The following is a 16,000-nucleotide window of genomic DNA, read 5'->3' as shown; positions in this document are numbered from 1 at the left end:
CACATCTTAATACAGGCAGGGCGCGGTACTGGGTCAAAAGCTAGTCTCACCTTCTTCAGGTGCCTACGGCAGAGCATCTTCTTCCTCCTTCTATCATTGCCTATACTTCAACTGTGTTTTTATTTCCATCTATATTCAGTCTGATCTGATATTTTTAAGACCTATAAATAGTGAACATAAGGCAACATTATTATACAGTATAGTATTATGTATTATATAATAGTGGCCTGTGACTTGATCAAACACCGTGCAAAGACAGCTGTACGAGACTGACCCACTACCCCATACGCAAAGCGCCATCAAAATCTGTCAACACAATCCTCCACTTCAGCTCCGTGGCTGGAGACCGAACTGGCACGGTTCAACACAAGTTGAAATGATTTTGACTGTTGACTGCAGACAGTGTTGCAGTCTTGGACAGCGAACTATCTTCTATCAGCCTATTATAATATATAATGAATATTTTAAAAATGTCCAAAAAAATTCTAAATATCAGCTTTCTTCAATAAATGTATGTAACTATGTTTCTTACTATTTATGCAATATCTACTCTATAAAATTGTAAAAATCTTAACCACCTTGGACGTTCTGTATTATTGGGCGTCTGAAAAGCATTTTAAATTTCATTTGGCAATTCATTCAGCATCGGCCTCAAATGTTATACAATATAATATTCAACACATAATGCAGTGTATCAAGGACAGAACGGCATTTAATCGGCATCTCCGTTCTTGCTAAATTCATTTCACCTTTTTATCTATCTATTTAAACCCTGTTAGCAACTTCATTAAACTAGTAAAATCATTTTTAATATCGTCCTTCCAAAAGTTTAATAAACTAAAAGATGTGAGGCAAGTCCTCGTGCCATAAAATACAGCACAGGGGGCGCCACCTGACAAAGGCCGTAAAGAGCGGGTCAGCATCAAAGCATGGCGCAGTGTGGATTCGACGTCGGATACTTGTACAGTAGCTCTCCTACGACATGTTGCTGAGACAGCTCCGGCATTGTTTTGTGGGAGGCTGCAAATTCTATTTTCAGTTTTACTTGGTGCAGTAATTATCTGTATTGTTGGCGAGAATAAAGAAAATAAAGTGCATGAATATGTGACGGTCAATTGGATTCTGTCAGTTCAAGCAGAATTGGGTACACAAGCGAGCAGCTTGCCAGCTCGTAATGACGATGGTGTTTGCGTGGAACAATTTCCTCTCTAAAACAGCTCATCAACAGCCGAGCGAGTCTGTCACCCCCGGCACCGAGTGACAAGTCTTCTGCATCTCCGCCTGTTATTAACATGTCTTTGACGACAAGCTCAATTATCTGACACTGCCCATAATTTCCATTCCTTTTTCTGGCACAATGTAAAGTTCGTCTCCTTCAGTTTCAGAGCGGCTCAGTTTGGATCCAGCCAATACTGATGTGCGAAAAGTGTGGGAGGAAGAAAACATCTGCATGTCAGAGAGGCCTCTGCTTTACATTCACACTCGCCACTTATGAAGACAATAGTTGCGTATACGTGAGAATGCACACCATAAATACAGTAATAAATGAGCGTCTGAATGATGCCATGCATCTCACTTTAGGGTCCTCATGTGCTACGGCTTGGGCTAATTCAGGGGCATCTCAATAAATCCATTTAAATCACGTAATTATCTTGTTCCTTTACAGACCTCCTTGGTCTCCCTTCGATCTTACTGCAGTGATTCCCACCTTACCCTCCAGTAACAACCCTTTTAAAGCCGATTCAAGACTTCTCAAGTACGTGGTTTTGCATCTGAGAAGTTCAAGTAAAGATGTGGCGGCGGCCCATTCTGGGAACATTATGTTTGAGCGCGGGGCTGATAGAGGTTACCTTGCTGCGTTAGATCTGACTGTCCTCTCTGTCGTGCGGAGAGATGCATGATGGAAAAGTGAAAATATTCCACTAAAGTGAAGTATCGCTGGAAGAGGGAGTGTCTGGGCGGCTGGCTGTGTGTGGGGGGCGACGGCGGAAGTGGTAATGATGACAGCTCTAACTCAGTGCAGGTGCAGTAAAGCATGGCAGGTTGGTCAATTGCCCAGAACCCATTACTTCTCCCCAGAGAGCGGCCTCGTAATGTGCTGGCTACCTTCTGCAAAGACCTGACCTGTTGTCAACACACACGTCGCTGCCATTTTACATGAAGACATAAGTTGGCCACCCCAGGCTATAGAGGTGCGGGCGGAGCGGTCTGCACAGCACAGACTGGCACCGCCACCTTCCCTTTTGGTTCCCGAGCTCCACGTGACGGAGCAGAGGTTAGTGTATCGAGGAAAGGAGCAGATTGTGATTAAAATACTGCCGTGGTTTAGGAAGGAATGCAAGTCACAAATCTACAGGGTAAACACTGCACCACGAGTCGTAGCCTCCCGAACTTCTGTGTATTCGCTTTGTATTTGTTTGAGCTGTAGTAGCTTGTGAGCAGCAGAAGGACCAGGTTCAATGCGTTCCAGGTATTGGAAAACAGGATGGCAACATCCACGAAAGCTACGAATGTTAGCTTGATAAATATGTCTTCCGTTTGCGACGAGAAAAGGAAATAGAGGGAAGACGAAATTCTTGGAATGTGTTAGTTTCTTTTGCCATATCATTGTTTGCCTGTTTCGATTCAGGGAAGCCATTTTGGATGGTGGAGAGGACTCTCCCACTTTCTTACATCATGTCATCAGAGGACTGGAACGCACCATTATTGTGGCCCTAAATTAACATAAGCTTAAAAACAATGTACTTGTCGTCACAACATCAATCCGGCTCAGTCACTTGTTACGGAAATGAAAAGACAAACACGGATCTGAACTGGCCATTCATGAAATCGGGAATCCGTTTGAAAGTGGACCGTCTGTCGAGCTGTATTCCACAGTGTGATGTCAAGAACGTAAAAATTCCTCACCTCTATTTCCGAGCAGCTCCCGTAAACATTCGGCGGAGCAGTAGATGGAATGACCTTGCCATCCGTTGCCATCACTTCCAGACAGCGCCTGTTTGACCACTATCTGCCAGATGCATTCTATCCGACACTCCTAACAATGGAGTAAAATAGGAGGAAAATTGAGCTCACCTTAAAGACGGACTTCAGTCCTCTTGAAGGCTGAAAGCCTGGGATGAGACCAGGCCCCGCCGCCAGCTCCGACTCCTTGTTTTGCTCCCTGAGACGTGTGTAATCAGAAAGAAAGTCCAGCACAGATTACAGTCTTCAATCAGTCAGGGAGGAAAATGATATGTACATCATTGTCTGCGCCGGCCATCCCCGGCTGCGTCGCCGCGCATGCACATTACCTGTGTCAGAGCTGCCAGGGACGAGAGCAACTGAGAGCCATCACGGTTGCCACTCAGGAGGGTCTTGAGACGGCCATTTGTTCTCCACAGGGACGCCAGTGTGACCTCGCTGTGTCGGCGACACCTGCACACGTCCCATCTTCTGTACGACAAGATGAGGAGCACAGCTGTGGGAAGATGATGTAAGAATGGAGGGAACATAGCTGCTGTTTAACATGGATCTGCTCAACATTATGGTTAACTGAAAAAAAAGAGCACGGTGTGGCTGCGTTTAGTGGGCACAATGCAGTTGTCAACAGTCGCTATTGTGCGTCCCATTTTCACAGTTGGCTCCACGGGGAAAACACATAATGAGTCCGCAATGAGGAGAGAGGAGCGTACTTATCCTAATTCCGTTTCTTAAGTCTGGTTAAACCATGACATTGCAACGCCAAGCGCCTAATTTGCAACCGGGAATGGAATCTCTGCATGTGGAAGGATGATTCGCCCCCAGAACATCGGCAACAATTTAATTACGCGCCACGACACGACGGCCGAGCGCAAAAGAGCTAATGTGACAAAATTGATCTGCAAGTGCGCCGCCGTCGGCCACCAGCGCGGCTTTGCATAATGGCGCCATCGTCCCACACCGGGAGCCCGTTCACCTTGAGAAGTTCAGGCCTAAACACAACGTCAATACAGGCCCTTTTCATCTGGAGCCTTGCGTTTGCCTCCTCGGGTCCTGCTGGGGCTCACGGGGGAGGTCACCAAATTGTCCGTGGAATAAAAAAGTGCTGACCTTCTGCTAAATTGGCCACATTGAGTAGACGGGGAATATAAGGCTATTGAGTTGATCCATGCTGCGTTTCCATGCCGGGGGAAAATGATATGTGCTATTGTCTGTCTTCTGCAGTTGATCAAGGACAAGCTGCGGATCTCTGAAGGATTCAAATAACTAATGTAAAGATAAACATTCGTATGAAAAGAGGAAGACTTCCTGCAGAAGACACTTACAGCTGCAGAGGAACAACAATTTATCGCACTGTACTTTCAAGTTGTTGATTCGACGAGAAAGGCAAATAATAGTCATTTTGCAAAATTGCAGTCCTGCCTCTCAACAACTGGGAAACAGTTAAAACTGGTGAGACCGAGACGAAAAAGAAGCACCGTTTTACTGGCATGTTTGGTGTGTTTAGGACAGGATAATAAAGTAAATCACAGCAGAAAGCAGTTCGCACCATCGCCCAGCAACTGAGAAGGGATTTAGAATTCTCTACAGTTGCAAAAACCACTTCATGATTACAGTATTTCGTCGTGGCTGAGGTTTGAATTTTGCACGATTTCAAGGGACCATCTACAATAGGGTCGCCACTCAAAAGAGCTCATGGAAGAAAAGCTTTTTGTGCTGTCAAAAGACTGATTGATAACTCGACATAATCATAAGAAGTGGAACAGACTCTCACCCTAAAACATCCAAATATACAAGAATAGTTTTAGTTCCGAAAGTTTCGAACTTCATTGGTAAGAATTGACTTCTATATGAAGTACTTAAGAGCACATCCCAGTTCCACCGGTCCTTCACACATCAGTGTTGTTTTGTCGGTAGGGTTTTAATGCGGAATGATTTAAATCCAAATGAAAAACTAAAGGAAGAAATAAACAAAGCCAAACATAAATATCAGCACCATTTTGGACCAGAACTTTCAAGGTGAAAGCACAAGTTATCACATCAAGAGGATCAAAACATAAAGTGACATTTTCTGGGCTGCTATTGGTCAAAAACTCAATCATGGACAGAAATAAAAACAGTTTTGCGCTGTATCGTTTTATGACTGCTAAGAATTTTAATTTCACACTTGAAATTGCATGTGGTTTCATTATTTTCAGTGAGACAGCATGGTGAGAAACCAAGACTTTATGTTTATTATAATAATAATAATAATAATAAGACAGTGCAATTAAATCAATCTCCAAACACATTGCTACAAAGATACATTTCAACCATGTATATTTACATTTTTCTCCTGGACAATGTTCAATTCAAATGTTGCCAAATGTGCTTCACTCATCTTCAAACATCAGCATGAAGGTCAGTGAAGCCTCATCGTATTTACAACTGGAGCACACTTCAAAACAACTGTATTGCCTAAAGACATAAAACAAACTTTGACATAAAAACACAACATATAATAAGACTTTTACCTGTGTACAGTGTAGCGTCCATCCCACCTCCACCTACTACCTGAACCAACACCACCTCATCTGTGTCACTAAAATAAAGGAGAAAAAAAACACTGTTAATATCAAACAGCTAAAATCGCTTACACCCATGAATCCCGCCAAACTAGATTCTTTGTGTCCCAGACGTGTGTGTGTGTGTGTGTGAGGAGGATTTCATTCCTGCAGGGGAGCAAAGATTATTACAATATTCAGATTACTGAGCGAGGGAAATTAATTGGACTAATTAACATACAAGTAAATGATGATACCGTTAACACATTTCATTAACTCAAACTGTCATTGCATATTCCTGCTGCACTTGGCATTGCATTACAATGAATGGGATTCATTAAATTATGCTAATGAAAGGAAGGCCAGCGTCTTGTTGAACGTGGTGGTCCACCTTTTGAAGTGAAATGGTTCAACTGGGGAAGAAGCATCTGCTCTTCGCGGATCTATTCCATAAAGCCTTTCAGTGTTCAATTCAGTTCACAGCAACCGTGTCCTACAGCTGCACTTAGGGTGTCAATTGCTGAGATTAAAACTGTTGTATCGCAAGAGTTACCGTCGGCTCATACGTGTCGAATCAAGGCCCAGTTTCAGGCTCCAAAAGTCCAACACGGTTCAGTAGAGCAATGAGCTACTAGGTGCTGCATGACTCACAACTGGTTGGTGAATAACAGCTTATTACAAAACCAAACCTTGGAGTTACATAAGGTTAGATCCTAAGGTGATGACTAACTTTAACGTTAACCTGGGACACAGGAGGACCACAGCCCCTGGGTCCAGAAACAAATGTGAAAAAGCGTAACTACAGTGCAATCTCAAAGCCTCCACTGGAAATGACAGATTATTTTGATGCACCGTTCTCCACTCAAGAGAATCACCCTCAAACTCGTGTTGCAAGATCAGCATTCACCCCAGCCAGATTTTTCATTTGATCCCACGACCTTGTGTTTTAACAGCGAAACGTGGCAGTGATGGGGACACGGTCAGGCATCTTATAAGAGTCAAAACAAAAGGCTTCCCTCTGAGACGCTGAACCACAGCACCCTGACTAACCAGCTGTTCACAAGGTACGCTGTGTCAGTTTCTAAATGGCTTTCACTGTGGGAGAAGAGGCGGAAAGGCGTGTGAATACGTGGGGATAATCATCTAGAGTGATGGACGGAGATGAAGGGGGGTGAAGAAGAGAGTGCAGGCAGGGTGGAGACCACTGCGGCACCAAAGTGGGACACAAAAATTCAGCCTAAGGAAAACGGGTGAAGGTATAGATTTTCTAGAAAACTAAACTCTATGGGCAGACGACATGCAAGCAAAGGATTTAACAGTCTTCAGTGCCCAGATTGGAGGTTTGAAGCTGACCACAACTTTCTCAGGAGTTTGGGTTTTGTTGCAGAAGCCGACCGTCCCTGACCTTCCAGGTTAACTGAAGGCTTGCTCTCCTCTGCAGGGCCTTCTTAGCACCCATGTCTGTTTCAAAGCACAAGGCGAAAGGTCAAACGTCAAACATACCTCTGGACTGGCTCCCGTGCCTGTGGTGACATCTGCTGGACGGCAGCTCCGGGTCACGACCGTGTGGCGCAGCTCACCGGCTGAATGCAAAGCAAAGAACGTAGGTGAAAGAACAAAATGTGTTCTTAGTTGCGCCACTGAGTGACTCAAACAATATGGCAAACTATACGGCTATCGATTCTTGTTCACTGTGGCGAGGAAAAAAATGAAAACATAAATTTTGCAGGATGAACGTGTATTCGATTGAACAAATGAAAGGAAGTTGAAAATAATACAAAACATATTCAAAAATCACATGGGAAAAAACAAAAATGATTAACATAGAACAGAGTGTAGAAACATTGGCATATATACGAACAGATGACTCGGACACTTAACACAACATGACTTCAAACAAAAGTGTTGACAACAGTGCTGTTTTAGATGTGAAATCAAATCTGGCAAATGATTAGGGCATTTCTTTTTTATCAATTTAAAAACTCAATACATGAGATTTATTAAGAATTGATAACACAGCGGCAGATCGCAGCATTTGGTCCATCAGATAAGGTTTCTGAGCGACACAACAGGACCCAAGAGCTTCGGGTGATTAGCTTCAGTAACACAGTTAAAACTCACCCTGAGTTTACAGTCAAATTTGGCAGTTTGCCTTCCAAAAATGGCTTTTTGTCTTCATTAAACAATAAAAAAAAATCATTTTAGATTGACATACAACGGAATCATTTTCAAACGTACGGGAAGTTTCATATCACAAAGGTACTTTTCATGTAAAGTCTGATATAAAGCATCTTCAGTCAAAATATTCAATGGCAGAATAACATACTAAAAGAAGGTACATTGCAAAAGTTTGATTGTTTTCACAGACAATAGAGAAGAGGAGGTCGCTCACCAACGATGGAGGGATGGAAAACAGACATAAAATCGTATAATACAAACAAACCAGCACATGAATACACTTCATGCTGTGAAGCCACGGGGCGACTTCATCTGGATAAAAATAGCTTAGCTGTGAAGTTTAGTCTTGATTAAAGAAATTAGAGCTGAAATATGAGGAGAAAACTATGAAAGGTGTTGCAATAGACAAAGTACTTTCAAACATAATGGCACATTATACTTTCAAACTACACCATTTTTGTACAAAATAAGGCATTTGCTTGTGTTTTTACTGCAATGTCTTTTCCCAACACAAAAATCACGGCTCTTTCTCCTCTTGGTGGATAAGAACTGATTATTTTGTGTTAAAAAATATATATATATATATAAATTGACAACGTTCACACGCTGATCCACTGTCAGTCCACGGGGCTGTTGGCTGCTACTGTAGTGACGAGCTGCAACGTCTCCGCGTTGGCCAGGATGTCCTGGGCGTTCGTGGAGCCCTGCTGGATGTTGGTGAGGATCAGAGTGGTGCCGCCTGACGTGGTGATGATGCTGTCTGAGGACCCAGCCGATTCCATGGAGGCCACCACTGCGCTGCCAGAGTTCGCGCCTTTTTTGTTCTGATGAGTTTTTATGTGCTTTGCAAGATGGTCGCTACGCATGAAGCGTTTGGAGCACTCCGGGCAGACAAACTTCTTCTCACCTGTGAATGAGAAGATATTGGTGAGCGGCATGACACGGCAAAAAGGAGGCTCACAACGTTTGTTATCAACAACATACAAATGTGTGTGGCGCACTGCCACGGCCTACATGAGCCGCCACGCCTCCTGAAAAATGATCCCTTTTTAAAGATAAAACTCTCACGTGATCAAACATATTAAAACAGAGTGGAAACATTGAAACAAACAGATAACACATCACAGAGGTGGGGATGAACATGACTGTTTTTGGTGTGTTTTTCACAGAAAAATCCTGAGAGAAACATTATACATGAACAGAAGTGTGTTGCTTGTGGAACTCAAGATGCACATTCCGGTCAGGGATATGAAGAGACGGACTGCGTGAGGACGGCTGCAGACTGGAGAGAAGTCTACTTCTCAAGATGAAAAAACACTTCTTTTACAGTCACCAACTCAGTAAATGTCCTGCTTCAATGTGTGTCTGTCTGACTGGCTGTGTACTGTGTTTTTTTTTGGCCTCCGCCACAGTTCCACAAAATCCAGGCAGAAACCCTGGACAACATCCAGTCTGCTGTAAACTACACTGTACACGGACATCAGCTCAATCCCATCCTGATCAGGATAATTCACCATAACATTATTCTCAAACAATTTTGTTCTCTCAACTGTCGCTTTATATTTCAATACATATACTCCATGGCAAAATAACATCAATATAGGAGAGCCATAAACTTGGATTGCACCGACAGCAACTTCAGAATGCATGAGCCACCAACTCCAGATGTAAACCTTCATCAAAACGAGGAGGCAACGAAGCCTGGTATCAGGTTTCTCATAATACTCATAAAATAGCCACCGATATGCCACTTTGTGGCAGCATGCAATTTTTGAATGTCAGTTTAAAGTTGTGTTCGTACTTCAGTAAAACCGGTGATCGTCACCCATGTACAAGAAAAACATGCCGAGGAACGTGGTTCAAATAGCAGCAAATATAGATGGAATTCAACCGAATCCAAAGTAATGGGTACTGTACTCTAAAATGCAAGTTCTCATACATAAGTCGTTTAGGAAAAGAATCGTTATCAGTGCATCTTTATTAACTGAATTCTACATTCAAACTTTACTAGCTTTGAAAGAGACAGGAGCAACCTAAGGCTGGAATAATAAAAAAAATCTTTTCATTTGAAACAGATCTTAAATTCTCACTAGGGGTTTCTGATGAAGAGGCAGAGCCAGGTTAATGCTGGTGACTTGTGTGGAGGCTGACAAATAAACAGGTCTAACTGATTCACCAAAACGATGCTGATGAGCCAACAGTGAAAGAGGAAAGAACGGGCACCTGTGTGTGTTCTGCGGTGCCGCTGCAGCTCGTCACTGCGTGTGAACCTTTTACCACAGTACATCCAGCTGCAGACAAAAGGTCGCTCCCCCGAGTGCCAGCGCAGGTGCGCTCGCAGGTGCGATGTCTTGCCGTAAACCTTCCCACAGCCGGTGATGTGGCAGATGTGCTGCTTCTTCTTCCCCATGGTGGATCCCCTGAGAAGAGCAGGAAGACACAGTCAGCCTGTGATTTCTCCATCATTGATGAGTGGCAGACGTGGAAGTCTCCAGAAAGAGGAGGCTGCTCACCTCCCACCCGACTCTTTGCAGTTCGGGCAAGTGCACGCCACTCTGCGCAGCCGCTTGCCTTCCTGGCCCAGCTGGTCGTCGTCGTCCATCAGTCGAGCCTGGAGCTGGGACAGATCGTTTGGGTTGAGAGTGGAGTCTGCGCTCATCTGCCAGTCTCCAGTGTCGGGCTCCTCCTTTATCCGAATATCTGAGCGGGATGAGAGGAAGACAAGATATTTCACAGAAGAACAGTCAGCCTCACAGGAAATGTGCCATAAGGTCTGAATACAGCCAGAGACAAGTCTTGGAGTGAACCTGTGTCAGTTGTCCCTGTGCTTCCTCTCACAGTCTAAGAGAACTGCTGTGTCTGTGTCCTGTCATGTAGTGTCAGAAGCAGCCTCTCGCCCTATGTAACAGTCGATTAACTCTTAAACACGAGATCCCTAATGAATAATCCCATAACATAAAAATGCATCGCTGTATTGTTCTTTGATAGACAGATCAATGGCAATACACAAATGTTCCCTTTAGCAGTCACCTGGACCACTGTGAGTGACCTGTCGCTGTGGGCAAAGCATACGACAATTATGGCAGCCAGCTGGCATCGCGTACGACAGTTACAGCAGCACAGTATCCCAGTATCCCACTGTCACACAGCCATCTACCACTATAGTAGTACCTATAACTCTCATGTCCGCTATATATATATATATATATATATATATATATATATATATATATATATATATATATATATAGATAGAAGAATCTTCCAATACAATAAGCAAAGTAACTCTAGTCACTGAAGTCACGTGACACCACTGAGGGTGCTGGATATCAAAGAACTTCAAACAACTTTAACAAATATTTATCCTTTCTCAAACGGATTGATAAGGCTCCTGAATCCGTCTGTTGTGAGAATGAATTTTGTCCACGTGTGGCCACCGTATTCTGTAACCACTCCTCATGGAACAGTGAGCCTGTGTGGATCAGGTTGAAATGAAAAAGGAACAGGTTTCTTTCACTGACTACAGTGAAGAGTATGTGCACATTTTGACCAACCAGGAGCGACTTATAGAGAAATCAGCTCTTAAACATCAGCCAGTCCAAAACACTTAAAGTAGCAGCTGTTCTAGTTGCTGTTTGTTCCATTGTGTATGTTGCGGAGTCACTCGGCGGACGGTCTGAAGCACCGCTGCACCGGAGGACCTGTGGAAACTACTCAATTTTACAGGTGTCAAGGCTTTATGTCTGGATGGCAAGAAGCCCTTTAGTCCGGAAATTGCAGTAGTTTATATTCAATTCAGGATTAATTTTTGTGGCGTATTGTAGACATATTTGTGCGCTGAGATCGTATCAACTGTGCGCAATTGCGCGCACACGCAGCTTAGAGGGAACATTGCAATACACTAATAAAACTAACAAGACAATAACACATCCCACAATAAGCAACGCTGTGTGTGACATACACGCTGAGATCAACATGTGCGGGAGAGAGACGACATACCTCCATGACTGTCTGCGTTTCCCTCCTGTTGTGCCACTGAGTTGATGGTGACTGTCTGAAGGTTTGGGATGGAACCTGTCCCGATACTGACTGGATTGCCTCCCAGTGACAGGGTCTGAACTGGAGCCAAGGTTATCTGCTGCGGTGGCGTGGTAGGCAGCTGAAGGTTCTGCAGGTTCTGCACTCCCTGGACCTGGAAGGTCTGCCACTGTATTTGGCCTGAAGGGGTGACAGTCTGAGCCTGGATGATGAAAGTTCCAGGGTTAATGAGCTGCACATTTTGCAAGCCTTGTCCCGCCGAGGCCACAGACTGAACCACCTGACCATTACTGGTCGCAAGAGGCACCTGCTGCAGCTGGACTATAGGTTGTGTCGAAGACACCTGCATGTTCTGCTCCTGATTCTGCTGGATATAGCCCTCTTGGAGACCAGTACTTGAATTGGGTTGGTCAGTCGCTACGGCGCCTTGTGTCATCAGACCAGGCCCGCTTGTCGTATCCTGCAGCTGAGCGGACGACGTCGGAACAAAGCCCTGAGGATTTCCATTGGAGCCGTTACCGGATAATGTCTGCGAGAGCTGATCTGCCTTCACCAGACTCTCGGAAGCATCTACAGGCTGACCGGTCATGATTAGCTGGCCATCAGCAGTGACCCCAGTCGCTATTGTCTGAGCTCCTGACAGGCCGAGGGCATCCAAGTCCACACTATTTATGGGGACGAATGTAATGTTACTTGGCAAACCCACAGGCACATTGGTAACAACTTGGCCCTGGCTGTTGTAGGTGGAAGTCCCTACTGAAATCCCCTGAATCTGCTGTAGGTTTGCAGTTGGTGTGATGAGGTTCTGGTTATTGTTGAGGATGTTTGCAGTGGACGTCACACTGCCATCGGGTAAGATCTGAATCTGTCCGGAAGCATCCTGACTTAGAGTCTGGCCGTCCATGCCAGCGGTGGAGAAGCTCAGCTGTCCATCAGCTGTCTGAATTTGAGGAATTAACTGGTATTGAATATTAGGCACTGAATTGGCAGAAGAGGAGTCCATGGTCGACGACACAAAGATGGGCTGACTCTGTAGGTTTTGGAGCGGGAGAACATACTGTCCATTGGATGTCAATAATCCTTGGCTTGGGATCTGTATCATTTCTTCCTTCGACGTAGCGGATGGAGTCACCACCTCCCACTTATCAGTAGATGTGAGCTGCGCAGGATCAGCTGCCTAAAAGACAGAGTTCAGACAAGCACAGAGTCGACCTTAAGAAAACCATTGTTTTGTTTTGTTAGTCAACAAACACACCCAAGACAAGGTCAATTCTCGTAGAAAGGTCACAAGGAAATGACAAGTGACAACTTCCCTCTACACAGTGGCTCATCTGATCACTCATGTGGATGATTCATGACGATGCATTGCTGTGTGCAGACAAATCAGGAATCGACAGAAAGTGATCAAACAATAAGTTAGCAATCAGTAGCGCATAACTTTATTTGGACATTACACCAATAAGAGCACAAACAAGAGCTCATCTATGCTACTGTTCACAACACTCCACGACTGTTCTGTCAACACTGTCAGAGGTGCTGACTTACCACATCCGCAGCAGCACCTCTGTCCACATCTGATGATGGTGAGCCAACACTAGTGCAGGTAGTTGCTAGTAGGTCAAGAGAGGAGGGCTGAGCATCCTAATGCCATGAGTGAGTTTAAAGGAAGCAGATTGAGCTGCCATTAGTCCAGGCCACGACAAAAGGTTCATCATCCTTGAGAACACGACATTAACAGAGCTCCTCCGGCAACAACAGGACGAAACTGGGTTCAAAAAACACAACTCAGCCGCATGATAAATATCTAGTCCTTGATCCACGATTTTGTTTGTTGTAATTGGACGTTTGAATGGCTTGAGAAATGTGTGAGTGGTGATGAAGACTAAAACAGAATCGTAGGGAAAGGTTCTGTACTATTACAGTAATCTTTTGATCCAAACATTTTTCCTATGTTTGTTAAATTACTATAGACAAAAGCAGATCTTCAAACATTCAAACATTGTACTGGTGGCCACTGAACAAGGAGTTGAGAATGTCAAATGGTTTTCATACAGGTTGTTTACAAACCATCCTACTGGAAAAGTAGGCAACACATCCCTGCAGTTAAGAGTGATAAAGTGATTTTACGGAACATGTGATGCGACTGGTCTCTCTGACACAGACAGACGAAATACCTTGAGATCGTTTCTACCACTTAACACCGTACTTGGCTACAGTAGTGTCCCATATAAGAGGTAGTATTGGAAGCAGGGTGGATGCTGCTGCCTATCGCTGGAAGGCGGGCTTTGAACACAGTGTTGCCTGAGGAGTTCACATCAACGCTCCGAGAACATTTCAATGAAAAACCATCTGCCAGCGGCAGCGGCAAAACGAGCGTCGCATTCTTCTTACCTCGCCGCCTTTGTTCTCTTCGTGGTTTAAGAAGTCGTGCTGACCGCTTCCCACGTCCAAAGCCGACATGTTCTCTGGTTGGGTTTGACTTTCTAGCGCAGAGATGCGGCCGGAGAACTACAAGAACAGGAGAAGTGTCAGCTAACGTGGCTAAAGCAAGCGCCGTCTTTCTTCCAACTATTACCATTACACAGCTAGGAGCCCGTGAGAGCGACTGGCGACATTTGTGCACACGGATGGACCCGTAATTAGCTTCGTTCGCTTGTGCTCACCCCCAAACAAGCTAATCTAGTTAGCAACCGCGGCTAACTTAGCCGGAGCTGATTAGCACTATCGCCAATGAGAATGCCCGTTAGCATGCTAGGAGGCTAATTTAGCCAGGGATGCCTCCCGTGGAGAAGAAGACCGCCGTTACATACCGGTCACTGCTCGACGTCCTGTCCGTCAGAATCCTCTCGGCATTTTCGGATATTTTTATTGATTGCTTTTGCGCAAAATGGGAGAAAAACGTCAAAAGAATATTGTTGTATTTTGATTGACGGGCGGGAGGTAACACAAAGGGTGGGGCCTGCACTGTTGACTGGGAGGGTTTACGTCACAAACCGGAAATCCCGCCGTCCCTTCCAAGGCGGATTGGACGAGCAATTTGAATAGTGCGATGTTATTTGACGATTCGTATGTCAATCATTCATGACGGAATCACAGCAAACGGCACTAGTTCAGCTGGATGACTATTATTCAAATCTTAAGCGTTTGAATTGGCATTTATAAACACCATAGTTTTGTACACTTTTTAAATCTAATCTGTTACTATTATTTGCGCATCCATGATACAATCAACTGATGGATAGATGGATATTGTGTGTGTCAAGTCTGAGGCTAAAAAGCACATTGTTGTGACAGATCTCTGCATTGATCACTACAAGTACACGACCTGACTGGATCCATTCCCTCACAGCTCCCGTGCACATTACACCCTCGTGCGAGTGCGTGGAGATGAGCGCGTGCGCGCCTTTTGTAGCCGTCCGTGATGCTATCAGGGCCCCACTTCTGAGTATTATTTGTGGTGTGTCAGTTCCTCACCGTGTGCGGATGCAGTGAGGCTATTTCTCTCAACCTTCAATTCAAACTTGGCCCATTACAGCCAGACAAAAGCACTTTCCGTGCACTTAGGAGCTCATGGCAGTGAGTGGTGGATATTTCCAATCACTCTACTGTCAATCCAAGTGTCAGGTAAACACAGGCCAATGGAAACAGCTTCAGAAAAAGCTCGCAGCTATATCCGTCTTGCTCCGGGAGTCCTTGGAAACATATCAACAATTGCAACAAAGACCTTCAAGTTAAAGGGAAAAGTCAAATAAGCTACAAGCCCTGGGCAGAATCCGGCCACGTTCTCTTTAGACCTGTTGCTGCCAGACAGATGAATCACTGAGCTGCCCTCCCAATAAACTGAAAGATTATTTATCATTACGCTTATTTAGCTCTTCATACTCCACCCTCAACAATAACTTTACTCTGTTTAAAACCCTTTAAAATAAAGTACTAGTCATGGTATATGGCTATATCAGAGCTTATTAAATTAGGAGACGATCACGTCATGTTTTCTGTGAACGTTTAACCAGTGTTGTTTATGGTATTTTACTTCTTTACAACGAAGTAACGCTTGAAAGATCCTCCTCAGCTCCGTCCAGAGCTGGTGCTGCTGTTGTTGCAGCACACTCAGGAGTGAGAGGAGTCCATCGTCCTGTAAGTGTTTCCGATTAACATATTGACAACTGTTTCCCCAGAGGCTAGTCTGAGACAGCGTGACCCCACAGAGAGAAACCAGCCTGCTGCTGGAACCTGGTGGGACATGAGAGAGGAGCTGGAAAGTGGAGGAGTGTGGTCGG

General features: G+C 44.6%; 1 protein-coding gene across 5 annotated transcripts; it reads right to left on the bottom strand.

Moving 5' to 3' along the window:
• Window positions 1-3,075: 3,075 nt before the first annotated feature.
• Window positions 3,076-14,688, bottom strand: sp3a (sp3a transcription factor). 5 transcript variants are annotated; one of them, XM_053877880.1, is made up of 10 exons: window positions 14,531-14,688; window positions 14,112-14,228; window positions 13,266-13,361; window positions 11,682-12,897; window positions 10,196-10,382; window positions 9,906-10,102; window positions 7,008-8,589; window positions 5,475-5,542; window positions 3,294-3,435; window positions 3,076-3,163 (listed from the first exon to the last, which is right to left on the bottom strand). In XM_053877880.1, the coding sequence occupies exons 2-7, from the start codon at window positions 14,178-14,180 to the stop codon at window positions 8,300-8,302; spliced, it is 2,055 nt and encodes a 684-aa protein (XP_053733855.1). In that variant the 5' UTR covers window positions 14,181-14,228; window positions 14,531-14,688; the 3' UTR covers window positions 3,076-3,163; window positions 3,294-3,435; window positions 5,475-5,542; window positions 7,008-8,299. The 5 variants fall into 5 exon arrangements, with proteins under 5 accessions (XP_053733855.1, XP_053733859.1, XP_053733858.1 ...); XM_053877884.1 differs by lacking the exon at window positions 14,531-14,688 and having other exon boundaries at window positions 11,682-13,088; window positions 14,112-14,151; XM_053877883.1 differs by lacking the exon at window positions 13,266-13,361 and having other exon boundaries at window positions 3,077-3,163.
• Window positions 14,689-16,000: the final 1,312 nt, after the last annotated feature.

Source organism: Synchiropus splendidus, chromosome 10 (genome assembly GCF_027744825.2).
Source record: "Synchiropus splendidus isolate RoL2022-P1 chromosome 10, RoL_Sspl_1.0, whole genome shotgun sequence".
Taxonomy (NCBI): domain Eukaryota; kingdom Metazoa; phylum Chordata; class Actinopteri; order Syngnathiformes; family Callionymidae; genus Synchiropus; species Synchiropus splendidus.
Note: the sequence above shows the minus strand (reverse complement) of the source record. Positions and strands in the feature narration are given on the sequence as shown.